Source organism: Mustela lutreola, chromosome 12, assembly GCF_030435805.1.
Source record: "Mustela lutreola isolate mMusLut2 chromosome 12, mMusLut2.pri, whole genome shotgun sequence".
In the NCBI taxonomy this organism is placed as follows: domain Eukaryota; kingdom Metazoa; phylum Chordata; class Mammalia; order Carnivora; family Mustelidae; genus Mustela; species Mustela lutreola.
In genome coordinates, this window is record NC_081301.1 from 36751628 (window position 1) to 36767683 (window position 16056).

Sequence of the window (16056 nt, forward strand, 5' to 3'; positions counted from 1 at the left end):
TAATTGAGAACATGACCACTTCTCATTCTGTCTCTGCAGTAGCCACATAACTAATTTTCCAGTTCTTTCTAAGACTATATCTCAACAGCCTGTTATCAACACAGAAGCTTGATAGTCCTCAAGGAGGGTCCTAGCAGGCTGTGGATGATTAGATAGATAGAGGGAGAGAGAGAGAAAGAGATAATAGATGATAGATAGGTAGGTATAAAACCATGAGATTGGATAGGATCACCAAAGAAATGAGTATAAATGAAGGAGAGTTCTAGGACTGGGCTCTGAGACACTCTAACATTAACAAATTAGGGGCAGAGGGGAATGCAGGAACCAATAAGTAAAGACTGCAAAGTAGTAACCAGTGAGGTAGAAAGAAAAGCAGTAAAGTATAATATACCAGAAGCCAAGGAAAAGAGTATTACAAGGAGATAGTGAGAAATTGCATGAAAAGTTGCCAATCAGCCAAGTAAGATGAGGACTCAGATGATTTTTAAGTTTAGCAACATAGAGATCATTCATGCCTTGAGAAGAACAGACCCAGGTGAATAGTGGAAATGAAGCTGTGATTGGAGTGGATTCAAGAGAGAATGGAAGAGCAAGTGGTCATAGCAAGTATAAGCAACTGTTCCAAGGAATTCTGTTCCATAGGCATGCTGAAAAATGAGGACATAGAGCAGGGTTTTTAAAGGTGGGAGACATAATATGTTAGATGTTGATGGAAAAGACTCAATGGAGAGGAGTAAGTTGACAATGCAAGAGAACAAAGTAACACAATAGGAGTGAGTCCCCCCAAAAAGGGGTTGTGGGGGGGGGACTTGACTAAGCACAGACGATGCACTGGTGGTAAGTAAGGAACAGGTGACATTAATGAGGGAGGACTTTGTATATCAAGAGAAAAAAGTTTCCCCCACAATTAAGAGAGTGGGGACAAAGATCATGAAGGGAGAACGAGAAGCTGGGAAGGATCATAGCAAATGGTGGAAAGGACAAAATGGAAAGCCAAAGTCATATGTGGAGGAGAATTCTAGAAAGTACCATGGTGAGTTATATTTAAGGCCTAAGAAGTCGGTAGTAGTGTGTGAGCCCAGGTGGTCAGAAAAACTGGTTGAAGTTGGTGATCATCTGTGTGGAACAGTTGCTCTTGGAACACAGTAGAAGAGATGGCAGAGAAAGCTCTAAATGCATGGAACATAAGGAAGAGGAGAGGACTTGAGACAGAGAAATAGGGCAGCTGTTGTGTCCTGGTGTCCTCCCAGGGACTACGGTGGTTTGGAGGGGGGAAGAGAGAAATGGAAGGCAAAAGACAAAGAGCCTCTGAGGGCTCCCCTGAGAAGATGGAAAGAATCTGTTTTGGACACTCTGTATCTCTCAAAAGGTGGCATCTCTGCATTCCCACCTTCTGGCCTACCTCACAAAAGCCAAGAGCTCAAGGAAGTGGAAGAAGTGTTATAGTTTCCCTATAATGTGGTATGGGGGACAATTAAATGCCCCTGCCTTACTAATTCCTAAGGAAATCCAGGATGACTCAATATCCCATTAAACCAAGAGGTGGTGGCAGGACTTTCTTCCTCTGATAGGACCCAATGTGTCCACTGCTAGCAGGATGAAGAAAAGCCAGGATGGAAAGAAGCATGAATGTATCCCTCCTCTGAATGGTGACTCTGCCTAAGGGATGGGAGCCAAGTCCCTTTGTGACCCTCAGGATGAGGAGGCACAAGGCTCAAGCCTGCTGAGCCAACACCCTCCAGGTGTTTTCCTAAAGCATGCCCAGAGATCATAGGAGGTCTTGTGACAGACACATCCTCCCTGTCAGGTAGCAATTAGGCAGAGAGCCACGGAGCAAGGATGTGGGGTGGGGGGAGAGGGGACAGCATGAAGGGAATGACCCAGAAAGGTCACAGCAGCATCATGTGGGAAGCCAAGGTTAATGTGCACACATCCTGACTTAGGTGGAATGGGTCCTTCCCATGGTCCCCTCAAGCTTCTACCTGTCCCAGAACAGTGTGAGTTCATAGTGCTGACCAAAGTCCTACAATAAAGGGTCAAAAGGCATAAAGATGAGCTGGAACAAACACCTTCAGGATTCTCAGTTTCAGCAAAGCCAAGAGCTGAGAGAAGATAGGGTCAGAGCCTGTGATTCACACAGGATGTTGTTGAGAGATGAAACCTTGTTCATCCCATCCCATTACCCTAGCACAGCCCCCACCCTCCAGCTTTCCCTAGTCTCAACAGAGGTAAAATCAGAATAAAAGGCCTCATGGAGGATAGAAACTCAAGCATTTACACCTCCAGTGTAAATGGTGGTGGCAGGTGCTAGGAATATATCAGTGCTTGCTTGGGAACTCTGGAGTACACCTCTGGCCCTCACAAGTAACATGGCATGGTGAAAGGTTCGGACCTTCTGGAGCCCTTCCCGACTTCTGCAGAGGACACCTAAGAATTCTATGGAGAGAATTTCAGGCACCTGACTACCTGCGGTGGAGGAAAGTGGCTTCTCCACAAAATCACTTCTCCTGTCAAACATTGAGTCCTAGAGGATAGAGACCATGACTGCTTCATTTTTGTACCTGCTTACCACAGCCCATCCAGGGAGAACAGTGAACACAGAATGGGAACAGGAGTAAACCCCACAGATGCTACTTTCTGCACCATGTGAGAGGGGCCTGGGCTTCTGCTCCTTCCCAGCCATCCAAAGCCTAATGTTCCACCTGGGTCAGGGGCCCACGGCAGAGGCCAGGTCTGTCACAGAACAAGGAACAAGAGTGGTTACTGCGTCCAACATAGGAAGAGGAAAGAAGAGAAGACAGCCTGGGCTTCAGGTGCAGAGATGAGGAACGAACACGATGCAGGCATGGAAGGTACTGAGGGACACAGAAGACCAGATCCCTGTGGCTCTGGCAGGGCCTGCAGAGGAATGTTCATTCCTATCCCCAGAGATACTGAGGCCAGGACCCTGAATACTTGGTCTGGATGAGAGCATAGGGAGGGAAAGGGGGCCTGGGAAGGGGCCAGAGGGAGATCTCTGTTTCCAGAAGGAGGGGTGGGCTCTGCCAACTGCCCCCCCTTTTCTGCCTTCCCCCTCTCTTCCACTGTAACTTCTCTGGGTCCATGGCCATGCAAGGAGCATGTTGGGGGCTTTCCAGAGTATATCGCTCTCAAGGTCGAGTCTGCTACAGAGGCCACAGGGGCAGGACCCTGGGCAGACAGCTGGTCTTGTGGGAATCCAGACAGCGGGAAGGGAAAGGAAGCCATTCCTTGCGGTAAATGATGCTGGCAGCTGGGGAGTGTCAGGGAAGAGGGGCAGGGTAAAGTGAGAGGCCAGAGCAGAATCCCACACATAGTCAAAGACACATGGACACAGACATCCAGCCACACAGATGCATAAACACAAGGACACAAAGTCAATGTTGCCACTGCAAAACTAATTCAGAGAACCCAGAGACATGTCCAGGAAACACACCTACCTAGACTCAAGAACACCCTGAGTCAGACATGCAGGAGCAGATGCTGGCACAAGCACCATGCAGGCACAAAGACAGTCTCCCCATTGTGTCTGCAAACAGATACAGACCATCTTGCAGACCTACAAACACAAATGCAGTCCAAATTCGTCCCTCAACATTGCTCTCCTCCATAAAGCTCCTAGGTCACCTTAAAGCAGGCCTGTCTTTCCCTCCTCTAAACTCTGCTTTCTGATTTCTGTCTCATTGCTTCTCCTTTAATAAGGGCAGTCTTGGATTCACATGCACACCCTGGTCTCAACAACATGGCCGTGGGCTTTCAAAGGGAAATGACAAGGTCAACAAGTGAGTCCACTGCCCTCTTCAGCAGCCCCATCCCTCACCTATACACCCATCCCCATCCACAGGAGTGTCCCCAGTTTACTGCAGGGTCCTGACCCCCAGGCTCTCAGCAGACATAGACCTAAGGGAAGAATAAACCAGACCTTTCAAGATAATGCTGGTGGGTATTGCCTCCCAAAATCTTTACCTTGCCCTATGCTTAACACTGTCTACCTCGAATCTGTAACCAACTACATCAATGCTATTCCAAGCAGTTACCTAACCCTAGATGGCTACAAACTGAGAAATGTCTGTGCTTCCACTAGGCCCACAAATATCACACACTTAGGACAGAATAGGTCATCTGCACTCCAGGAGATCAGTAGCCCCTTCATTAACACCTTCATAGTCATCAGAGCAGGATGTCCCTGGAGGGCTCTGTGCTCAGCTAGGAACCTAGGAGCACCAAGGTACCCAGGCCATTTGATCCTTGTTAAACAGAAATTCATCCAAGTCTCTGTGTTCTGTTCTCCAATATCTACATTCCAGCCTATCCTGAGGATTAAATGAGGGGCTTGGTTCAGGGCTGCAAGTTCCAGACTGCCACACCAAGCTTAAGGCAAGTGGAACTATGAGTGGAATGATCCAAGGCCAGCAGCTGAGTGCCCAGGAATGGCTGTGTGGCCAACTTGTGTTCCCAGAGAAGGATAACAACTCCTTCTATTGTCTCAACCCCTGTCCTGTGGACTGTATCTATACCAGGTCTCCACTATCTTCCAGACTTTCTCACTGTCTCCCTGCCATGTCTCCCACCTCCACCTCATAGGCTCAGTCACCTGCAGCCCTGTATGTGGCAGAGACTTGCTGTCACCTTCCTGCTCTGACAGCAGCTCTTTCCAGTTCTAGTTTTTTGTCCAGCCAATTATCTACCTCCAGCAAAGTCTTTAGTCCTTCCCTTGCTTTTCCCAGGGCCCCTAACTTAGGATCTAAGTCCTAGGAATAAGCATGGATGAAACATCCACCTCCAAGATGAAACATCTCTCAATAGCTGATCTACCACTATAAGCTTAAGTCCAGCAGTAGGGACTTATAGTAGACCCTAGAAAAAGCCTCCTGAGTAGAGGGAATTCAGTCAAGGATGGGACCTAAGGGGGCTTTGGACCATTTGACAAAAAAGAGCCTCCCTCCATGATGGTATAAATAAGGGGAAGGACAAGATGTCTTGGGAGACAGAGGGAAGCCAGGATTTGAGGAGAGGAAATAGACTGTCCCCAATTCTTCCCAGCCATCTCTCCCTTTTTCTATACATTGTGCCAGGCCAGAAAGTCCTTTCCCTCAGGAAGGTTGGGGGGTGTATCACTCTAGCTTCCTCTTCTCCCAGACCATCTTTGTTACCTACTACAGGTTCTGTGCCCATGTGGAGTTTGGGATGGGGTGCAAAACAGACCAGGTGGATCTTCCAGCCCCACCCCCACCAAATGTTTGAAAGTGTATGGAGAACTTTAAAAAAACACAAATCCTTTGACTCTATTCTAAGATTCTATTTAAGATGGTCTGGTGGGGGGGTAGAGGGAGGCAGGGAGGCACCCAGATGACTCACTTGGTTGGGCATCAGACTCTTGATTTTTGGCTTGGGTCATGATCTTGGGGTCATAGAACCGAGCCCCAGGTCAGGTTCCACATTCAGAGCAGAGTCTGCTTCTCCTCTCTGCTCTTCCCCCTGATTGCTTGCTTGCTCTCTCTCCCAAATAAATAAATAAATAAATAAATAAAATGTTTAAAAAAAAAAAACGTTGGTCTAGAGTGGTGTCTCTAATTCTATATTTCCAATGAGCTCCTCATGTGATTCTGAAGTACAGCCAAATTTGAAAAGAGTAGAAACAATTTAATATGATATACCTCTGGAATCATCTACATGCCCCCACCACCACCCCAGACCCAAGCTATCCTACCTTTCTGGGAATTCTTCAGAAACAGGCTGCTCACTCCTTACTTAGTCACTTCCACAGAGGGTGGGGGTAGATGGGGAAGGAGAGATTGAAGATATGGGAATTAAAAGCTTTCTCATGCCAGGATTTACCATCAGACCAGGTAAATGACCCAAGAAATCTTATCTCCTTGTTTTTGCCCAGTCCTGTCCCAAAAATGCCAAGCTCTTGCCAGCTGAGTCAATCCCTGCTCTGCTTAAAGTCTCAGCCTGTTGTAAAACCTCAAGCTCAAAAACAAAAACAACAACAACAACAACAACACCTCAAGTTCAAGAGCTCAATTATCTCTCCTTTAATTCATTCAGATTCCAGTCTCTCCACTCAGTGGATGGGATAAAACACCACATCCTCATCCCCAACCAACAATATCCCCATCTCCAATCCCCATCCCTGCTGAATCCCACAAAAACACCCCAATCAAGGGCACAATCTTTCTGTCACTATCTTGTACTTGAACCACCCTGTCCTGATTTTATTCCTCTCAGTTCTTAACCTCTCCACATTTCTCTATGGTCTCCCTATCCCAATACAAACTGTCTTTCAGAAATCTGGGATAAGCCTAGGGAAGAGAGGGCATGGTGCTGAGTTTAGCACTCTGGGAACTAGATGAATTTTCCAGTCCTAACCTGATAATCACAACTCTGAGGTCCCAAGCTGGTCTATCTACCAACAGTGTAAGAGGATTCCCCTTTTATCTCCATTGTATTTTCTCCAAAATTTCTCCAACATGGGTGTTATACACAATGAATCAAGGAACACTACATCAAAATATAACATAATAGGGGTGCCTGGGTGGCTCAGTGGGTTAAGCCGCTGCCTTCGGCTCAGGTCATGATCTCGGGGTCCTGGGATCGAGTCCCACATCGGGCTCTCTGCTTAGCAGGGAGCCTGCTTCTCTCTCTCTCTCTCTCTCTCTCTCTCTGCCAGCCTCTCTACCTACCTGTGATCTCTCTCTGTCAAATAAATAAATAAATAAAATCTTTAAAAATATATATATAACATAATAAAAATATATATATAGATTTTAAGATATAACCTAATAATACACCATATACCAGCATAAATTTCAAATGGATTAAAGTCTTAAAATGTTAAAAACTAATCTAAAGTAATGACAGCATGCAAAATGGCAGAGCAGGAAGCTCTAGGAGTTGGTCTCTCCAATGAAGCAACCATTGAACTGGAAAGAGCAATTGGAAGCACCTATTTCAGAACTCTGTAACTTAATCAGACACTTATAACAATTGATGAAGGGAGAGGATGCTTGATCTTTCATAAGAGAACACTATGCATCAACTAGCTACTAGCTAATGCTGTAGGGAAAGTAGCCCACATTCCTGGAGTGTCTGGCTGGTTGCAGAGAATCTTGTCCTCCAAGAGTTGGGGATTATGCATTTTGGTTGGTCTGGCGGTTCCCTAAAGGACAGGTGCAAATGCTTGCCTTGGTTGCAGACCTCTTAGGCTACAGCAACTTCCACAGTGGCATAAATCACAATATTAAAAGGGACAGAACCAGGGGCATCTGGGTGGCTCAATGGGTTAAGCTTCTGCCTTCGGTTTAGGTCATGATCTCAGGGTCCTGGGATCGAGCCCCACATTGGGCTCTCTGCTCTTCAGGGAGCCTGCTTCCTCCTCTCTCTCTCTCCGCCTGCCTCTCTGCCTACTTGTGATCTCTGTCTGTCTGTCTGTCAAATAAATAAATAAATAATCCTTTAAAAAATGAACCAAACAAAAATTCTAGAGCCAAAAAAGCAATAATTTAATTTTTAAAGACTTTATGTATTTGAGAGAGAGGGAGAAGTGGGGCAGAGGGAGAGGAAGAGTGAGCACAGAGTCCAATGCAAGGCTTGATCTCAAAACCCTAAGATTATGATCTGAGCCAAAACCCAGAGTCAGATGTTTAAACAACCAAGCCATCCAAGTGCCCCAAGCCAAAAATATAATAACTTAAGTGAAAAAATTCGCTGGCAGAATTCAACGAAACTTGAGAAGGTAGAAGGAAGGATCAGATACTTGAAGATAAGGCAATCAAAATTATTGAGTCTGGCTTGATTATAAAATCTGAAACCATAAAACTCTTAGAAGAAAACCTAGACAGTAAACTCTTTGACATCAGTCTTAGTAATATATTTGGGGGGGAGGCAATCTCCTTAGGCAAGGACAACAAAAGCTAAAATAAACAAATGGGATTATATCAGACTAGAAGGCTTTTGCACAGTAAAGGAAACCATCAACAAAATGAAAAGCAACCTGTTGAATCAGAGGAGAAATTTGCAAATCACACATCCAAGAACAGGCTAATATCCAAAATATATAAAGAACTCATATTTAAACCTAATATTACATTTATTAATATTAATAACTTAATATTTTAAAACCCCAATTTAAATATAAGTAGAGGATTTGAATAAACATTTTTTCAAAGAAGACATAGAGATGGCCAAGAGGCACATGAAAAGATGCTCAACATCACTAATGATCAGGGAAATGCAAATCAAAACAATGAGATATCACCTCACACCTGTCAGATTGGCTATTACCAAAAAGACAAAAAATAACAAGTATTGGTGGAGAAAAGGGAACCACAATATAATGTAAATTCATGCAGCAATGGAAACAGCTGGAAGTTTCTATTGGAAAATAAAATCATAATTGAAAAAGAAGACATTCTAACATATACCATACAAATACAAAGGATCATAAGAGACCACAATGAACAATTATATACCAACAAATTGGATAATCTAGAAGATAGGGATAAATTCCCAAGAACATACAACCTTCCAAGTCTGAATCACGAAGAAATAGAAAATCTAAATAGACCTATAACTAATTAGGACATTAAATCTGCAATTAAAAAATCTCTCAACAAAGAAAAGCCCATGACCAGATAGATGGTCCTGGTAAATTCTACCAGGTGAATCCTTCACTGGTGAATTCTACCAAACATTTAAAGAAGAATTAATACCAATCCTTCTGAAACTCTTCCTCAAAACTGAAGATGAAGGAACACTTCCAAACTCATTTTATGAGGCCAGCCTTACTCTGATACCAAAGCCAGACAAGAACACTGCAAGATAATAAAATTACAGGCCAATATCCCTGATTAACATACATGCAAAAATCCTCAACAAAATACTTACAAATCATATTCAGCAGCACATTAAGACTCATGCACTATGATAAAATGGTATTTATCCCTGGGATCCAAGGATGGGTCATATACTCAAATCAATAAATCTGAAATACCACATTAACAGAATGAAGGATAAAAATTATATGATCATCTCAGCAGATGCAGTAAAGCATTTGACAAAATTCAACATCATGTCATGATAAAAAAAACTCTCAATAAATTAGGTATGCAAGGAACATATCTCAATATAAATAAGGTCATAGATGACAAGCTTTCAGCTAACATCATCCTCAAGAGTGAAAGGTTGAAAGCTTTTCCTGTAAGATTAGGAACAAAACTGGGGTACCTGCTGTCTCAGTCAGTAGAGCTGGAGACTCTTGATCTAGGGGTCTGAGTTCAAGCTCCACATTAGGCATAGAGTTTACTTAAAAAAATATTTGGGGCACCTGGCTAGCTCAGTTGGTAAAACACGTGACTCTTGATCTCAAGGTTGTGAGTTGGAGCCTCCTATTGGGGAAGATTAGGAAAAACATGAGGGTGCTTACTATCATCACTTCTGTTCAACTTAGTTCTAAAAGTCCTGGCCAGAGCAATTAGGCAAAGAAAGAAAGAAAGAGAGAGAGAAAGGAATAAAGAAAGGAAGGAAGGAAAAGAAAAGAAAAGAAATAAAAAGCATGCCGATCAGAAAGGAAGAAGTAAAACTGTCTCTGCTTGTAGATGTCATGATCTTACATATAGAAAATCCCAAGGACTTCACCCAAAAAACCTGTTAGAACTAATAAACAAATTCAGTAAAGTTGCAGGATACAAAATCAACATACAAAAACCAGTTGCATTTCTATATACTAATAACAAACTAGAAGAGAAATTAAGAAATAATCCTACTTACAATATCATCAAAAATAATAAAATACTTAGGAATAAATTTAACCAAGGAGGTAAAGACTTATAAACTGAAAAAATATAAGATACTGATGAAAGAAATTGAAGAGGAGACACAAATAAATGGAAAGATATCCTGTGTTCTTTGATTGGAATATTAATAATGTTAAAATGTCCATACTACTTAAAGTGAGCTACAGATTCAAAGCAATCTTATCACAATCCCAATGGCATTCTTCCACAGAAATATAAAAAAGAAAATGTAAAATTCATATTGAAGCACAGAAGATCCCAAATAGCCAGAATCTTGAAAAAGAAAAACTAAGCTGGAAGCATCATACTTCCTGATTTCAAACTATAGTAAAATGCTATACTAATCCAGGCACCTGAGCAGCTCAGTCAGTTAAGGATCCAACTTGATTTCAGCGAGGCTCCACACTGGGCAAGGAGGTGTGGAGAGTCATCAGAGAAATGCAAACAAAACCACAATGACATATCACCTCATTCCTGTTAGAATGCCTAGTATCAAAAAGACAAGAGTGAGGTGCCTAGGTGGCTCAGTTGGTTAAACATTGGTCTTCTGCTCAGATCCTGATCTCAGAGTTCTGGGATCTAGCCCTGTATCAAGGGGAGTCTGCTTCTACCTCTCTCTCTCCCTCTGCCCCTCACCCCTCTCACTCTGGTCCTCCCCTTCTCACCCCCAACCTCCTCACCCCGCTCATGCTCATACTTGTGCTCTTGCGCTCTCTTTCTCTCTCTCTCTCTCTCAAATAAATAAATTATAAAGAAAGACAAGAGATATCAAATGTTGGAGATGATGTGGAGAAAAAGGAACCCTGTACCTTATTGAGGAGAATGTAAATTGGTGCATCCATTATGAAAAACAGTATAGATAGTCCTCAAATAATTAAAAATAGAACAATTGTATGATCCAGCAATCCCTCTTTTGGGTATATATCCAAAGGATATTTGTCCTCCCTTGTTCATTGTATCATTATCCACAATAGCCAAGACATGGAAACAACTTAAGTGTCTATTAATGGATGAATGGATAAAGATGGGGTATATACATACAATGGAATATTATTCAGCCATTAAAAAAAGAAAGAAACTGCACTTTGAGACAACATGGATGAACCTAGATATCCTTTTACTAAGAGAAATAAGCCAGACAGATAAACAGAAATACTACACAGTATCACTTATATATGCAATTAAAAAAAATTCAAACACACAGAAAAAGAGTGGTGGTTGCCAGGGGTTCAGGGCAGAGAGAGAATGGGAAAATGTTGGTCAAAGGGTACAAACTTTGTTAGAAGATGAATAAGTTCTAAGGAATGAATGTACAACATGGTCACTTTAGTTAATAATACTATAGTATACACTTGAAGTTTGCTAAGAAAGTATATCTTAAACATTCTCACCACAAAAAAAGAAAAAAGTCACTATGTGAAGTGATGGAGTTGTTCATTAACTTGATTGTGGTAATTATTTTACAATGTATACCTACACGAAATCATCACATTATAATGCTTAAAATAAACACAAATTTGTACTTTTCAGTTATACCTCAATAAAGCTGGGGGAAAAACAAGTGGAAATCTTCATGGCCTTGGATTGGCAATGGTTTCTTAAAATACGACACCAGGGCACCTGGGTAGCTCAGTGAGTTAAGCCTCTGCCTTCAGCTTAGGTCATGATCTCGGGATCCTAGGATCAAGGCCTGCATCGGGCTTTCTGCTCAGCAGGGAGTCTGCTTCTCCCTTCCTCTGCCTGCCTCTCTGCCTACTTGTGATCTCTCTCTCTGTCAAGTAAATAAATAAAATCTTTTGTATTTTATTTATTTATTTATTTATTTATTGGTTAACTGAACATAATTAAATTAATTAGTTAATTTTTTTTTTCAGCATAACAGTATTCATTATTTTTGCACCACACCCAGTGCTCCATGCAATCTGTGCCCTCTCCAATACCCACCACCTGGATCCCGCAACCTCCCACCCCCCTGCCCCTTCAAAACCCTCAGATTGTTTTTCAGAGTCCATAGTCTCTCTGGGTTCACCACCCCTTCCAGTTTCCCTCAACTCCCTTCTCCTCTCCATCTCCCCTTGTCCTCCATGCTATTTGTTATGCTCCACAAATAAGTGAAACCATATGATAATTGACTTTCTCTGCTTGACTTATTTCACTCAGCATAATCTCTTCCAGTCCTGTCCACGTTGCTACAAAAGTTAGGTATTCATCCTTTCTGATGGAGGCATAATACTCCATAATGTATATGGACCACATCTTCCTTATCCATTCGTCTGTTGAAGGGCATCTTGGTTCTTAAAATCTTTTTTAAAAAATATGACACCAAAAGCACAGGAAACAGAAAAATAAATAGGTAAGTTGGACAAAATTTTAAAATTCTGTATATTAAAGGACACTATCAAGAGAGTGAAAACCCACAGAATGGGAGGAAATATATGCAAATCATATATCTGACAAAGGTCTATTATCCAGAACATAGAAAGAACTCTTACAATCCAGTAATCAGATGTGCATTTTAGGAACAGTCCTCAGCCTGCTAGAAGGATGGGGAGAGTATGGAACCTGGAATGCAGTGAAGAGGCAGTCTTCCTGGGGAACATTCCAGGGGAGAGGTGGTGAGGCCTGCACCAAGACAGCGGTCAAAGGTAGAAAGAGGGTCTGACAGATTCACCTGATACTGAGGGGAAAGACTCGGGCGGCTTAGGACCCCGATGAGCCGTGTGTAGTTTTTGTTTCCGCATACTAGTGAGGCTGGGTGCCAAGACAGGATCTGCCTTTCAGGAAGGAAAAGGAGGGAGATCCCTATTCTTGCCTGGACAGAGTGACTGGGAGTGGAGGAAGTGAAAGTGCCTGCGTGCATAAATAGGCAACAGACCAGTGCGAGCCGACACTCGGACCCCCAACTTGCAGCTGTCCACCTCGCGCACTACTCTGGCCTCGCCCTCACCCTCCACCACAGCCATGGCTCAGTTACTGACTCCTAGCCTTCTTGTCCTCGTCCTGGCTTTCTGCATCCCCTGGACCCAAGGTACCAAGGAGGGAGTTGCCAAGGATGGGGACAATGGTAGGCCTGGGTGGGAGCCTACAAGAAGCCCTGGCTCACTGTAAACCCCACCCTGCAGGCAGTGATGGAGGGGCCCAGGACTGTTGCCTCAAGTACAGCCTAAGGAAGATTCCTGCCCGGGTTGTCCGCAGCTACCGGAAGCAGGAGCCAAGTTTGGGCTGCCCCATCCCGGCTATCCTGTGAGTGAATGCAAGAAGGTGGGTGCCACTGAGTGGGAGGGTGTGGTGGGCAAGACTAGGACAGGCTTGCTAATGCCCAACCCCCAGGTTCTCACCTCGGAAGCGCTCTCAACCAGAGCTGTGTGCAGACCCTAAAGAGCCTTGGGTGCAGCAGCTGATGCAGCGTCTGGACCAGCCGCCAGCCCCGCAGAAACAAGTCCAGGGCTGTAAGAAGGACAAAGGGACTCCTAAGTCTGGCAAGAAGGGAAAAGGCTCCAAAGGCTGTAAGAGGTGAGGAAGCTAAAGGAACGGGGGTGGGGAGGGGGGAGTGAAGGGGAGCCTCGCCCCTCAAGCCCCTCCCCTCTTCTGCCCTCCCAGGACTAAACCGCCACAGACCCCAGAAAGGTCCACAGCCCAGTGACCAGCCTAGAGCCCAGGAGGCCCCCAAACCTCACCAGGGCTTGGAACCCCGATCCAAGGAGCAAGAAGTGGGCTAGGAGAAAGGATGGGGTCCTCTTGCTCAGGGGCCCCAGAGCAACCACCTCATGCTGGCCTTGCCTCACCCCTTCTCCTGCTTCAACCATCCCATCTAAATTCCCAGCCCTACCCTGCATGGCTGAGATGCCCACACCAGGCCAGGCCCAGAAACACAGAGGAGGGCGAATCTCCCAGAAAGCGTGAGAGGAGACAGCAGGACTGTCCCCTCTGAGGAAAGGTCACCCAGGACCCTCTGGACCTGACCCTGTTCCCGCTGCACCCTACTGCTTCCTTGTAAACATGATTTCTACCTAACAATAAAAAACTGTTCCAGCCTCCCACCCAAATATCTGTTCCTGTGTGTTTGTGTCCTGGGGGAAGCCAGTGTCGCTACAGGGTGGGGTCACACACTCTGGGGTCCCAGCCAAGAGCTAAACCTGGAAAATCCTATTTTCTCACCTAGTCCAAGAGTTTCTCTGCCCCCCAGGTACTCTGGCAGTAGAAGGGACCTGGGCTGCCCCTGGTCTCTGAGAAATCCCTATTGATAAGAGACGTTGGACCCATAGCACATATCCCCAAAGGCTCTGCAGGCCTCTGAGACCTTGAAGAGAGCCCTTTCCTGATTCTATCCAGCATTCTCTCACTCCAGGAGTGACCTACAGATCTTTTCTAGCTCTACCTGGGACTGACTCCACTTTCCCTGGGGCCTTCTGAACGTCAACTCCCAAGTCGTCCTTTGGAAGGGTCCCCCCGAGGGAGACCTGTAACACGGGCAAACTCAAGTTCTACTAAACCCTACCCTATTGCACAGCTCCAGCCCTGGGACACCTTCAGAGCCCCATCTCTTCTCAAACATCCAAGAGGATTCCCTTCTGCTCTAATCAGTGAAGTTGGGTCCCTCTTTGTTTAATAGGACTGTGTGCTTCTCTATCCCTATCTGGGCTTCTTGACTCCCTCAGCTCCCTTCCAGTTGGGAAAGCCTCCTCCCCTTCCCTTCTTTTCTCCCCTAGGGTCCTTTAGCCCCTCTAACCTCTGGACACCAAGCCCCTTTAACCTCCGGCAGTGATTTAGAACCCCAGAATTCAGATGTAAATCAGTGTCCTGAGCAAGAAAGACTCTTGCCTGGGTCTTTTCTATCTCTTTCTCCCTCGAGCAGAGATCCTCTTATTCCCTCCTTCACTCTTATATAGGGAGAGGGACGACCATCAGGTGGGCCAGGCCATGTGAGAAAGAAGGAAATAGATCCTGGAGGAGCAAAAAGCTAGAGGTGACTGCCCCACCAGCCTTTCCTTCAGTGGGAGCCTGAGCACACCATCTCATTTACTACTTATCATGAAGTCATTAAGTACTTGCTGTTGGCTCCTCCTGCAACCAGTGAAAACAGGGACTCTGCCTCGCTCTGCTTGTGCAGCAAATGTGATCTTAGTCTGCAAACTCAGGTGTGCAAGAATTACTGAATTTTTAAGAAGTTCTTCCAGGGGCGCCTGGGTGGCTCAGTGGGTTAAGCTGCTGCCTTCGGCTCAGGTCATGATCTCGGGGTCCTGGGATCAAGCCCCGCATTGGGCTCTCTGCTCAGCAGGGAGCCTGCTTCCTCCTCTCTCTCTGCCTGCCTCTCTGCCTGCTTGTCATCTCTCTCTGTCAAGTAAATAAATAAGATCTTTAAAAAAAATAAGTAAAATAAAATAAAAAGTTCTTCCAATGACCTCAATCCTACTCCGAGTCCCTGCACTGGGTGCTAGTGAGGAATTCAGCATCTGGCAGTCCTGAGCTCCCACCTACCAAGAGCTGTGCAAAAGGTCAGAGAAACACCAAGGCACAGAGTAGGCTTCCTACCTGCCCCCACACACACCATCCCATCATTGGACATCAGTCTTACCAGTGATTGCTAAGGTCCCTATAATACTAGTTGGTACGGCTTTTCAGGTGCTGGACTCTCAAACTCTTAGCTCTGTGCCATATTCGAGATATGGAAACTCAGCTATGAGAGCCTCTAGGCTTGTCCCTGGCTTCCTCAGACACCCCCAGAGCCATGTACTCACGTTCTGCCACTTGCTTCAACACAACCCACTGCTGAACCTACACACCAATCCCCTCCCAGTCATAAAAGACTCTTCAAAATCCTCTTCCCAGGCCCTCCAGGACAGAACCTTTCCCCAGGTTTACTTTGGACTTTTACATAGGCAGAAGGTCCTTTGACATCAGGCTGCCTCTGTTCTGAGCCCTGCCAAAACTCTTGCTTGCTCCAGAGAGAAAGGAAACACATAGGCAGAACAAACAAAACTTCCTACTTTGCTAAATTATCCTGCCACGTTGCATGCTGCATATGTGTCTCAAATCCTGCCCTGAGCAGATGTGCAATATACTCTCTATTCCGTCAGAAAAAGAATGACCGCTTTCCTTGTCTGCCATCATCTCTGACAATGTTATCCTGTTCTTCCTTTTTCCTGTAAGATGCATAATTTTTACAAGATCAAATAATACATATTCATGGTTTTTTAAAAATATTGAAATGTACCAAATGGCTTATTCTGAAAACCATTTC

General features: G+C 44.7%; 1 protein-coding gene across 1 annotated transcript; it reads left to right on the forward strand.

The window, feature by feature from the left end:
* The first annotated feature begins 12675 nt into the window (after nt 1-12675).
* On the forward strand, nt 12676-13861 carry CCL21 (C-C motif chemokine ligand 21). The gene is made up of 4 exons (XM_059142711.1): nt 12676-12843; nt 12938-13058; nt 13146-13328; nt 13416-13861. Exons 1-4 carry the CDS (start codon nt 12777-12779, stop codon nt 13456-13458), a joined length of 414 nt encoding a protein of 137 aa, XP_058998694.1. The 5' UTR covers nt 12676-12776; the 3' UTR covers nt 13459-13861.
* The last annotated feature ends 2195 nt before the right edge of the window (nt 13862-16056 follow it).